General features: G+C 45.0%; 1 protein-coding gene across 1 annotated transcript; it reads right to left on the reverse strand.

Moving 5' to 3' along the window:
• Window positions 1–2,856: 2,856 nt before the first annotated feature.
• On the reverse strand, window positions 2,857–13,128 carry LOC119391186 (carbonic anhydrase 2-like). The gene is made up of 6 exons (XM_037658859.2): window positions 13,125–13,128; window positions 12,609–12,760; window positions 8,863–8,955; window positions 7,854–7,925; window positions 6,311–6,457; window positions 2,857–3,027 (listed from the first exon to the last, which is right to left on the reverse strand). The coding sequence occupies exons 1-6, from the start codon at window positions 13,126–13,128 to the stop codon at window positions 2,932–2,934; spliced, it is 564 nt and encodes a 187-aa protein (XP_037514787.2). The 3' UTR covers window positions 2,857–2,931.
• Window positions 13,129–13,613: the final 485 nt, after the last annotated feature.

Genomic DNA, 13,613 nt, shown 5'->3' on the forward strand with positions numbered 1-13,613 from the left:
TATCGCCTCGCCGTTCATTCCCAGTCAACGCTAACGACAGCCTCAACCCACCTTGTTTATTCCGCATTTCCCTCGGTTACAAGAACCTGATCAAGACAAAAATTATCACATAAAAAAGGGCAAGCACCGAGCACGCGTTGATAGCTACCGTACCACATACGCTGTGAATCCTGATGAGCCGGATCGTTATCGTTGCCGAGCAGCCGTGTAGCAACGTTGTTGTTACGCTAGCTCGCCATTACGAGCCGGTTCACATTGATTACCGCCTAGTCAACGGCCGCGAATACATGACCAGGCCGCTATTGATTTGTTTACCCCGACGTACGCGACCTTGCACTTACCCCTTTCCTTCCTAGAATATAGGTGACCGTAGCAAGCTTCATTTTCAGCAAAAATGTGTATGAACATAACCATATAGGCAGGTGTTTGCTGATTCGCATGAAATCGATTCCCATAATGCGTGGGATTGCCATGATCTTCTTTTACTTGGTCAAAGATCAGACGACGAGGAAACTGCGTTCTGGTCGATTCCCATATTTCATGTATCGTACAGCCCGAAGTGAATAATGTATTCGGTACAAGCTAACGTAAGGCCTTGCGACGTGTATACGTACGCCTCCCTGTCCTCCCTCCTCCCCCACCTCCTCCCCTAAGCATGTATGCCACGAGGCTTGTTTGATGTACGGCACTTGTTGCGCATACATTTGCATGGCAAATTAGAGCAACGATCCTCTGCCTCGTACGAGTAGGCGGCGTGCCCTGCTCCAAGGCTTCAAACAAACCCTGCTGCCGACAGGATTTCGCGATACTGTTAGCAAGGACCGGGAACGGACGCAACTATAGCACCCGAAAAGACGAAATCGAGAAAGCTTATTTGACGTCCATGTCTTTCTTGCCTTTCGGTTAATGCCACAACTAAGACAATATCGGGAGCACGTCATCTTAGTGTCAAGATCTGACCTTGTTAGACTGTCATTACGAAATCTTTTTTTCACTGTAGAGCAGCTGAGCAACTGGTTCAAGGACGTATGTGTTTCTCGTTCTTCCTCTGCGCACTCTAGTAGTTGCGCTAAACAGAAATAAATAGGTTTAATGATATTTTCTTGGTTATGTTAGCATATCATGTGGAGGCAGCGGCCCCATATTTATGAATACGAGCTAGAAGACTAGGACGAGTACTTGCACACCCATGCAGGCTTAAGAAATACTAAATGTTAAATATAATCAATTAACCCGCATTTGATCCTCTAATATTCTGTATCTCATCGAAAGTGAGAGAAATAAAGGAAAATCATGGAGGCTAACGAGATGCGACTGTCCGGTCTGCTACCCAGCAGCGGGATGGAGCACTAGAGGTTAGTTAGTGAATCGCGAAGTTGACAATAATGTGTTAGAATATTCTACATACACAAAAATTATTATAAATGTCTTCAGCCTCTGAAGTTCATTCATTTCAAAAGAATTTTAAGAACTTCAACCTCACCTTACTTTCCTTTCTAAGTTTCCCATCTACTTTAACCATCAGCTTCTTGAAAATAATCGTAAATGGTGAGCGCCATGGTGTAAGGAGTAGGCAAGTACTGCTAACACGCAAACACGCAGCCAACCAATGATGCAAGCAAACAAGCAAGCGAGCAAGCAAGCAAGCAAGCAAGCAAGCAAGCAAGCAAGTAAATAAACAGGCAAGCGAGCAAGCAAGCCAGTAAATAAGCAAGCAAGCAATTGTCTTATAGTTCAGTTGTTTTGCCGTGACCCTATAGGATTTGTAAAACCACAAATAAGTACATCTTGCAATCAAACAGCCCAATGATTGTTTTGGAGAGGTGCAAATTTCATTCGGTTCTCGCCGTGACAGCCAGTAATGCATCAATAGCACTGAGAAACGATATTGTTGCGGGTTACCTTCGAGCATGTGGCGTATACGTTACTTAGAGCCCTGTTGAAGGTGGTTTTCAGAGTCGTGTTGATATCAGCATAATGGCAAGCGCGAAATGTAGGCTCTTTCTACAATACTAATGGCCTAGACCCGCCAGCATATAGTCACGCCGTTACGAAAGCAAGATGGTTGAAAACGAAAACAAGCTTGTTCGAAACGAAAAGGCCCCGGACAGTTTACGTCGTACTGAAGTCAACAGAGGTCTGTTGCTCTCCGCCTTCATGTTTACATCGTCGTAACCGTAGCCAAATCGTGCGCTTTACGACTTCGGGAAGCCACTTTCGCTCCTTCCAAGCTTGGTACTATCTTTTTAAGTTTAGTTTAGTATTAATGAGAACTAACAGACAATAATGCCAAGGAAAGCATAGGGGATGCTATTTGTAGTAATTATGATATAAACATAATAATAAATATGAAGAAAGTAAAGTGGACAAAAAAGATAACTTGCCGCCGGAGGGGACCGAACCTGCGACCTTCGAATAACGCGTCCGATGCTCTACCACTGAGCTCCACTTTATGAGGTATATATGTGCATTTAAACGTAGGAGTGTTAGCGCCAATCGCAGCCATGGCGTTATTCGAAGGTCGCAGGTTCGGTCCCTGCCGGTGGCAAGTTATTTTTTTGTCCACTTTACTTTCTTCATATTTATATCCTAATTACTGCAAATAGAATCCCCTATACTTTCCATGGCATTGTTGTCTGTTAGTTCTCATTAGTATTGTGTCTACCAAATAAAAACGAGCCCTTAAAAGTCAAGTTTAGTTTAGGTTAGTTACTGTGTCGGCGGGTAATTCGGTCACAGTTTCTCCGCATCTCTGCCGACATCGGTGTTTCAAATTACACAGGGACGGCGAACAGAAACTCGCCGTCGCGCTGCTTCTGAACGAGAAGCGGCACTGTTGAAGATTTCGCTTAAAAAGTGAGCTTTAATTTTAAACAACCAAGAAGGATATGCGAGCGTCGGGACTCGAACATATGCCGCCGTGCTCCCTAATCAGGTACACAGGATCACTTTTCGGTCGCCGATCGGTTGCGTCGGCCGGATGTTGCCCTTGCTGTTCGCGGACGCGGTCTCCCGAAACCTTGCAAGCTGTACGAAAAGCCAGTAGGAGACGTGCGACACATTAGCTGGACTTGTTGACGCGCCAGTTGGTTCACATGCAGAGTTAAAGGGGCCATGACATGGTCACCCAAAATATTGCGGTTTTCAGTGAAAAATAGAAGTAGAGGGTCTGTTGTACCTGTGCATATATGAAAAATTGGCCGTAAAAGAATATTTCCTTGGAAAATCAGCCCTATAAATCCCGCCCACCGCCGGCGGTCGCCATTTTGCCATGGCGTATGTTACGTCATGTTCTGCATGGAGCGGAGCCTTTGTCTTCTACCAAAGGTTTAGCCGCTGAAAATCGGTCAACTTCAACGTCAAGCTGAAGAAAGCTGAAGGAGCTCCATTGCAGGCACAGCTGACCAGGAAACAAAATCGTTGGCCGGAATGCAGACGCTCGCAAAGCAATCAGCTTGTTACGTCACGGCTCGCGAGTGTGCCGGTGTTGCCCAACTCGGCCACTCGCGTATAAAAAGTTTCAGTTATAGGCTAAGTGCTCGTTCAACTGCGCTAAAATTTCACCAGCTTGTTTGCGAGCGCACAAGGATTAACCCACATAACACATATTATGATCGAAAATTGGATTGAGTGTCATGGCCCCTTTAAGAAGCGCGCAGAAGGGGGCGGGGGGTCACTTGCTGTAGGCTTTAACAATTTGAGAAAAACTTATTTTCATTATTTATTTTCGATAAAACACCCTCTTCCACCAAAATTTCAGGAGTGGGGAGCACGCTTTCGCAACTTCACTCGTATGACCTATCTGATTGGCTTCTTAGAGTTTGTACCGGAGGAGAAAACGCCCGGAGCATGGCCTCAGTACGTTTGCCAGCACGGAGCATGGCCTCCATGACCCTCTGCGTGCCGTCGGACAATCGCGGATCACTGATGAAATCACAGCTAGGGAGGAGGGGTAACCATTATTCGACCGAAGCTCCCTTGATAGCAAGTGCTTCGCTTAAGCAACGGTGCGACTCAAGTCGTTGCATAACCACTTATATGATTTCAAAGCAATCCATTTCAGAGACTCTTTAACGATGAAAAGGCATAGCGTACGTTCAAAAACAACTCTACACAAAAAACCTACCGTAGAAGAGACTTAAACACCGTGTACATAAACGCGCGCTCATATTCACTAACGCAACGTGTGGGACACCGCCTTTCCTAGGCCGAATTAAATAACGCTTTTCCAAACACTTCTTCATCACTGAGGCGAAGACTAATCGGTAGAGAGATAAAAGATACAAATCCACTTTTGCGTATTCGAGTAGAGTGTAAAGTTGTTTTGTAACAAATTGAAATTATATCTGATTCTCGACAACAGGTATAGGAACAGAACTTCTAGTTCTATGGGTGGCGTTCCCATCGGAATTACAATCGATGCATCTTATTATGATTACAGATACAAAGAGCTTCGAAAGCTAAAGTTTGCCGCAATGAGCTCAGAGACACGAAACATCTTTTTCAGAGTCTTTGTGCTTTGCATCTCGACACGCGTAGGGTACCTAGATGCGCCACGCGTGAGGAACTATAGATTTTATCGACGCGAAACTTCTCAGGGAAAGCGCCTCGTCGAAACTCTTCGAAGTTCTGCCGGCGTATGATTCATTGCGTCGTGCTTGGAATTATTCATGATCCAGCGAGTCCTGTTTCCATTTCGTGTTCAAGTTTCAAAAGGCGAACGAAGCGTTGTTTCGACAGCAGCTGGAATCCCCTCGAATATCGTAACGCACTCGCCCTCGTTTTGCAAAGCCGTATGCTCCCTTCAATATGTATTCCATAATCACTGCCTGATATTCGCAATGCTAGAACGATGATACAACGTGTAGCACTGAAGCGTCTCTCAGTTGCCTCTTCAATTTGACCTCATGCATCGTCTATAATTGATAATCATGCCGAAGTCTTCGTATGTTGCTCTGCAATCACGTAGTATACGAAAGATACAACGGTGGCATGAACTGATGTCTCCAGAAGTACATCACAGTTGTCGAAAGCGTTACAGACTGGTTTCGAAGAAACACAAGTGGGCGGTAGTGATGCAGAACTATCGATGTTACTATCGATACTATCGATATAGCTGAGTCACTATCGAACTATCGATGGTACAAGATACTATCGATAGTTCTATCGATAGTAAGTACTATTGATAGTTTAAAATCAACAGCGCGAACTCATTGCAGAATAAACTTGGTTCACCGCGCGCGTGGTACATAGTGGAGCCGAAGGAGCAGGCTGAGGGGCAAGAAAGTTGGCATGCTTGTGTTCTTCACCAGAGTGCTTCGCTGACACATGATCATAAAGTCAAACTGTTCAGCTGCAGCGGAAAGGAAGCCGTTACATGGGACGGAACTGCGCGGCTTCTGATGTATATTGCATTTTATGATTTCAAAATAAAAGAATTATCAAGAACTAAGTTTGTTAGTTGTAAGATGTAACTGGTTGCTTTTAAATATGAACTTATTGATGGACATATGCCGCCATTTTCACTGTGAAAATAATTTCTCTCGCCAAAAAATTTGCTCATAAATTAAGCGAAGCTCATAGTAGGCTATCGCGCATATTTTGGCAATTTGGCCAGCCAGCAAGAGCATCGTTATTCGCACCATTATGGATAGCTTGTCACGTGGTTGTAACGGTGAAGAATGCTGCAGCAAGACTGGGAAATACGAAGCTCTTTATTTGGTCGAACTTGCGCCCAGAAAATCAAAACCCAGAATGCAAGCGATACACGCTGCGCACTGATAGCGACGAGAACATTCGTAGGCCGTCGAGTAATCTGATAATCGGTGGAACGTTTCGTCTTTTATACACCAGTAACCGAACCTTCCAACGCTATCGCTGGTGATCGAGTAAGCTCTCGAATAAACTTGACTATTCGCCTCCGGCTCGTAACCTTAACAGAATGATCTCAAGCAATCGTGAAGCTCTTTAATTATTACGGTGCGGTCTGCGTCATACGTTGCTGACAGTCTTTATGGGTGAAACCCGAATACATAAAAAAAGCAATAAACACGCGTGGCAGTAATGCCACTAGAATATTAACGACGGTGCTACCGATTGCACTATCGATATTTTGTCGATAGTAGTACTATCGATAGTTTGTTTACACTATCGATAGTTTCAAAGAAACTATCGATGCTATCGATAGTCCATTTACCGATAGTTCTGCATCACTAGTAGGCGGGCCTTATTTCGCAGGCTGATTTCCAATCGCACTTAGATATCGGATCGAGCTGACACACCTTTGCGAATAGGATATATTACTACATACCGCGGCTGAGGTGACGTCAAGGGCTTGCGTGCACACCACCCAGGTCACGTTCTCGGTGTACGGAGGCGACGTTAGGGATCCGGAGTAGAGGAAGTACGACGTCGGAGGGATGCCGGGAAGCATATGGCTCAAAAAGAGCGGAGCATCCTGCGCGAACACGAGGACCGAACAACGCCATTTGACTGAAGATCGAGATCGCAAACGCCTCTAGGCAGCTAAGTCACCTTAACATGGGCGCTCGCCTAAGCGATGAAGCAAGACTAACAGAGCAGTTCGGTGAACTTGTACAGATTTTTGAAACTGAACCAGCTATAGAGGAACATAGTTTTTGACCCGGCATGCAAGTCCCTTTGAAATAGGTCTCACTTGTGTATTCTTGTCAATGTCTGAAGGCGTGAATATTTTGTATGTATGTCTGCATGTGCATATTTGGAGCGATTATTGTGTGCTTGCATCTGTGAAACAACTGAATGTCTTGATTCGAGGCTGACTGCGCACCTAACCGTAGTGTCAGATATTAGGTAAGCAAACGCCTTCAAAACACAGATCTGTAGTCTTTTCTCCTTCAATTTTTCTCTTAGATTGGTACTGAACATTCATTCATTCATTCATTCATTCATTCATTCATTCATTCATTCATTCATTCATTCATTCTCCTCTTAAGTGCGCACAGTGGCCTTGTTTTGTAATTTAGTCTCAAACTGTAATCGTGCATTGCATGGAAGTTGCTCGTTTAAGGCCTTTTAAATAGTGTGCCGCAGCTGTGAACCCACGTGAATACGCGTAAACTTGGCCTCCCGTCAACATTCCAAGTTGGAGCTAATTTACCCCAGCATTGTCGTACAATTTGTGTCTCATTTCCGGCAAACAACACAATGCTGCACGGTAATTTGTAACGTTTGCGACTAGCACACTAAGCTTAGCATAAAAAAAAATCATAAAATATAGCACTCCCCATACAGCACGATATTCAGTTATTTAATAACCTTCGAATGTCAGTAGCTCATCTAAGGTTCATATTCGCGGTAAAAGTGCCCTCCCAACGACAACCAACGGACAGGTGCTGCCACCTCGCTTCTCTTTGGCAAAACTTTCGCAATCTACGTCGCTTCGTTTCGGCTAGATGCCGCACCGTTACAGGCTGCATCGAAATGCCTCATTAGTGAATTAACTCATTTGAGATACTCCCGTACAGGTTCCTTCGTTACTCTTTCTGAGCAGTCATACAAATGTAGTCTTTGTCACCAGCCGTGCGTTCCAGAAAAAAAAAAAGATGATACCGGTAAAACGAAGGTCGATAATTCGCCGAAATGGCTGCAGCGAAATGGGTGTTGGTAAGCACAGTTACAATTTCGAAACCTTAACCCAAAAAGTTATTGGCATCGATGGCGCGAAAGGTTAAAAATGATTTTCACCGTTTGTCATATCACGTTGTCTTGGCATTCTCTTTAAAGTACTGCTATTAAACAATTTAATGCCGCTAACGCTATTATTGGAATGACTGCAATTACAATTTTACGGTACTGTAAGATTTGAGTCGTACCTTGCTCCTTTCGGATGAGTCCATCGCAGATATAATAGCGTGAAGGGATTCTGGACACTTATCGTAGGACAGCTGCAGTATTGAAAAAGATCTCGTTGGTCCGTGTTAAGCACAAGCAAACGTAGACTTTTAAGAGATACATAAACATTCTTGAAAACGTTTCTGAAAAAAAAAAAGAGGTTTGAAGGAATATAAATAACGCGCCTGCCATAATAACGCGAGGCGACCGGGAGGGGGATATTTCAATCAGTCAGTAAATCGATCAATCAGTCAATTAGTTAGTCAATATACCGATTTCAAAAAAGTCAATTTCTTGCAATTTTTGCGCAAGCATTCATGTTTTAGATAACTCAGGAGAAAGCACTCGTCGACGCAACCATTAGTGTGCACATGAGGGCGTCGCATATAACAAAGAAAGAAATGCAGTCATGCGGTGCTAGGATAGCGCAGAGAACGTTGGTGCCCTTAACTGCTTCACACCAGTACAGCTCTTCGCTTAAGACATTATCGCTCAGAATTTTTCACAACAACGGTGCGCTTTAAGTTTCACACGTATCCAGCTGTCGTGTTGCCACTGGGTTAACAACTCACCACCACCACTAATAATAATAATAATAATAATAATAATAATAATAATAATAATAATAATAATAATAATAATAATAATAATAATAGTAATAATAGTTACTGGGGTTTTACGTGCCAAAAGCACGATATGGTTATGAGGCACGCCTTGGTAGGGAAGGGGGGTGGCTCCGTTTAATTTCGTCCACTCAAGATTAATGCGCACTTAAATACACTGGTGTTCTTTGCATTTCGCCCCCATCGAAATGCGGCTGACACGGTCGGGAATGGAACCCGCGCCCTCCAACAACTCATCAATGCAAGCCTACCCACCCGAAACGCTTTTACATAAGTAGTTGTTTAACATCCTCTATATAGCTATAATAAATGAATGGCAAATATTACATACATCTTATGGAAATGTCGTTTGCGCAGATGCTCTCACCTTGAAGAGGACTGCGATGACGGCCAAGCCGTCTCTCTCCGTCCTGGCTTCCTCGAAGCTACTGAACTGATCGTTGTAGTGGACAAAATGGGCCTGCATAAACCAGGGTACAAGTAGGGAGTGATAACATTTCGGCGCCTCTAAACGCAAATGAAATAAGCCTGGTTTCAGCTCTCGATTTGAGAAATTGATACCCTATGTATTGACATTTTAATTGTTCAACTTTAAAGCACAATCTATCGAATTACTACGCTTACTAGAGCTGGAGTGCTATGGTCAAGGAACCACGACTACTGTCTACCGGCGCCTTCAGGGGCCCATCTCTAACTGATAAGGAACCGTAGATATCTCTAACAGGTTAGACCCATCTCACACGGCCACCACCGAGCCTCGTTAAACTCCATAAATGTAAAACTCCGTTAGGGAGTTCGACAGAGATGGCCATGTCACACGGCAATTTTACGAGCTTTCGGACAGAATCCGCAAGGGTTCTATTGGCGCTGCTGCGCCTGCGTCTGCATGAAGAATTCGCGTCTAATCACGCTGAAAACATTCTCAATCGTGAGTGTGGCTATAAAAACTGTAATTCATTCAAATCGCAATAAAAAAAAGTTGTTTTGACTTTTATCACAGAAACGTGTACCTGCCAGCATGAGGGCAGTAATGTTGACAGGAGCACTGGCAACCCTGTAAGCTTGTTTTGGCACTGCGTTTTCTCTGCGTGAACTGACTGCCAAACACACTACAAGTTGTCATCGATTTCTTTGAAGTTGCATTATCATCTAGATCACCTTTGTCCTTTCGGATGAGCACAGGTCTAACGTTCAGTCCAAGAAGTCCTTGCTGCGGATGGCTTCCACAGCAGTTCGCATGTGCTACCGGCACGACTACCGGGGTCGACGAAGAAGAAAGAACCCGCGTCACTCACTGCTGTGACTTTTGGTAATGTTGAAGTAGAATAAATAGCACCGCAATGAGAACGGAACGAGATGCACAGACCTAAACGTAACGGTGCGCACGTACTCAGAGACACTCATTCAAGATGGCGGCACGACGGTTTTTCGCGATTTCGGAGAGTATGTGCCCTTATACGTGTATTTTTTTCTCTTTAAACGCAGGTTATGAATGAATTATGCAATCAAAGAACATGCAATATTGATGAAATTCTTTACTGTGTTGACCGCAGCTGTTTTGTTTTTGCAGTTTTTTGCGTAACTACAGATGACTGGGTACGGCAGTACTCCATTCCGCGGCTAATGGAGATCGCCGAAATCCCTTTGCGAAACGCTCCGTTTAACTTCCTTGGCGTAAGGGAGACCGTGTGACACGGACCACATCTCCGTTGACGTAACGACGAGGAAGTTGCACGGAGTTAGCGGGTGCCAGTGTGACAGGGGTATTACCTGTCACACGGGCACCAGTGAACTCCGTTTAACTCCGTCGTCTTTACGCCAACGGAGATGTGGTCCGTGTCACACGGTCTCCCTTACGCCAAGGAAGTTAAACGGAGCGTTTCGCAAAGGGATTTCGGCGATCTCCATTAGCGGCGGAATGGAGTACACTCGTCCCCAGTAATCTGTAGTTGCGGAAAAAACCGCAAACACAAAACAGCCGCAGTCAACACAATAATGAACTTTATTAATATTGAAAGTTATTTCACTGCATAATCCACTCATAACGTGCGTTTAACGAAAAAAATTACACCACCTCCCGCTAAAGGGGACCATGAGGCGATGCGAAGCCGGAGCACTTGCCCGATCGCGTTCCGTTGGCGTTCGTTGGGCATGCTACCGACCTCGGGCATGCTACCAACCTCGCGCCGTGGAACGCGAAGAGGAACACTACGCGCGTCGTGTCTTCCCTCTAGCCTGGCCGTTAGTTCTCACAGGGCGAGCGGAGAACGCGGTCGACAGGCGCGCGAGAGGGAGGCAGCGTAGGAGAGGAGAGAGAGAGGGAAGGAATGCGCATGCGCTGGCGCTCATCGCGGCGTTGCGCAGGAGAGAATTTCGGCATGTCGAGCCCGTATTTCAGAGGAGTCAACCGAATCAAGCGCTGGACTGAACGCGCGCAGCGCTCTACCCGCATTATATTCACACTTGAAGGAGAGGAGACTAGAGGAGGAGAGTAGCGCATGCGCCGCGAGAGCAGAAGCGAGAACGCAGGAGAAGCGCAAGCAGGTGCAGGGAGAGAAGTGGAGAGAGTAACGCGCAGCTGTTGGAGAGAGGGAAGGAGGAGAGCTGCGCATGCGTAGTGTGAGTGCGGACGCCAAGACCAACGCCGCGGGACATACCCCCGAGCAAGAGATGCTTCGCATCTAAAAAAAACGCGTGTAAGTGCACATACTCTCCGCACCATGCCTCGTGAAAAGTCGTCGTGCCGCCATTTTGAATAAGTATCTCCGAGTCCGTGCGCACCGTTGTGTTTACGTCAGTGCATCTCGTTCCGTTCTTATTGCGGTGCTCTTCATTCTACTTTAGCACTACCAATAGTCACAGCAGTCGAGTGACGCGAGTTTTCTTCCTTCTTCGTCGACGCCGGCACTCGTACTGGCAGTACATGCAGACTGTTGTGGGAGCCATCAGCAGCAAAGGCTTCGTGGACTGGGACTGGACGTGAGACCTGTGCCCAGCCGATATTGGAAAGGACAACATGATCTGGGTGGTAGCGCAACTTCAAAGAGCTCGACGAGAACTTGCAGTGTGTTTGACAATCGGCACGCGTAGTCTTGCCAGCACTCCTGCCAAAATTACTGTCAACATGCTTGCAAGTACACGTTTCTGTGATAAAGAATATTTTTTTTTTTGTATCGATGTGATTAGATTATACTTTTTATAATCGCACGCTCCATTGAGAATGTTTTCAGCGTGATTAGACGCGAAATCTTGCATGCAGACTCTCTAGGTGCAGCAGCGCCTAATGGACCCCTTGCGGCTTCTGTCCAAAGCTCGTAAAACCGCCGTGTGACATAGGCACAACTCTATCTCTGTCGAACTCCCTCATGAAGTTTTACATTGATGGAGTTTAACGAAGTTCGGTGGTGGCCGTGTCACAGGGTTAATACTCATTAGGAGCACCTAAAATTAACTAACCATTTCCCGCGTTCAATAAATTAACTCTTGCTGCATGGCACATTTGTTCATGCAACTTTCTTTTTTACTTTCCTAACGTTTTTTCTGTGCGAAAATTGTTGAGCTTGAAGGGGGAGCTTGAGGGGCATCAGAAAGAAAGAAACATTTTCTGTGCTATATTCGGAAGTAAGAACCATAACGATGCAACGTAAAACACGTAATATATCCCATAAAACTATAACAGAGACAAAATTTTACACGCCAGAACAATATATCATTCAGAAGTAAGTGTTTATTTCGCGTGAAGCAGCAGTATTTGCGCGCATAATACTAGCTCTGCCTGATATTAGCTACCAGTTGGTTGATTGTTGCCCACTGTTTCCTAACTATGCTTATCTGTCTCACAACAATGTGATAAGATAATTCATTCCTAGCACTATGTCTCCTTAATTCGCGTCAATTCAAGTTTCACTTCTTTAAATGTTTATCACGTTCCTTCTTTCATTTCCCTTAGCGAAAGGCGCCACGAGCATTTTTTTTTAATTTAGGAAACACCATATTACTTTGTATTCGATCTTACGTTCGAAGTTTCGAAATATTATTAGTCAAGTACAAAATTTTAATAAACCTACGGCAGAGTGTTGATGTTCTCCGGGACAGCATATAAATCCGTCTCACCTCCATAGCGAATGCCTTGCCGTCCATGGAGTGCTCGGAGCCGCAGGAGTCGTCTAGACCCGCGTGAAAGTGCAGATCGTGCAGCAGAAACCTGCCGGGTAGACCTGTTCCCTTCAGACTGGGCTGGGCCGCTCCCAGAGGCCGGACCCTTACTGCGAAGCGCAGTGGGAAAACACAGTAGATAGACTGGGGAATGAGCATTTAAGACTGAACCTTGCAAAGTACACCCACGTCAGTACTTGTAGTGTTTGACTCATTTTCTTACGACGAATTATTTACGATACCCATATTTTGTAGTCGTTTCCCCACCGGTTACAAATAGTTAATGGCCGCTAAACAGTTTGAGTAAGAGCAAGAACTATGCAAAAAAAAGACACGTCTATGCGGATGCAAGCGCTCTGATTTCTCGTCTCGTGTTGCCTGCCTCGTTTCAAGATGAATAACCAGGACGTTGAAACTCGGAACTTTGTGTTCAAGAAGCAATACGTTCAGCTGAGGATCATGTTGTGCCCGTACCCATTTTTGCGCCACGCACTACGATGCACTGTTGTTGCACATGGTCAAGTTACATTCTACACGCAAAAGTTTATCTATCGCAGCAAATGATTCGGAACGGCGAAATCTCTAGCCCAAATTTTCCCAGCATTTTTAGCAGCGAAGCTGTTTAAGCTATCGATAACTTGCGCTTCGTCGTGCAAAACTCCACGTGTGGGTATGTGCCACAGGAATTGGACAAGCCCCACCACCGAGTACAGCAGGTGTAAGCGTAAACGAACTCCGCTCGGCGAAGGGGATCACGTGAAGCACGTAAAAGAGAGAAAAGGAAAGAGATAGAAAGAAAGAGAAAGAGAAAATAGAGATAGAGAGAGAAATAAAGGGAATAGAGACATAAAAAAGACAGAAAGGCCGAAATACACAGAAAGAGAGAGAAAGAAACAAACACGAAAAAGAGATAAAAAAACAGAGAGCAAGACAAAAAGAGAGAGAAATAAATAAAAAAGAAAC

This window comes from Rhipicephalus sanguineus, chromosome 4, assembly GCF_013339695.2.
Source record: "Rhipicephalus sanguineus isolate Rsan-2018 chromosome 4, BIME_Rsan_1.4, whole genome shotgun sequence".
NCBI lineage: Eukaryota > Metazoa > Arthropoda > Arachnida > Ixodida > Ixodidae > Rhipicephalus > Rhipicephalus sanguineus.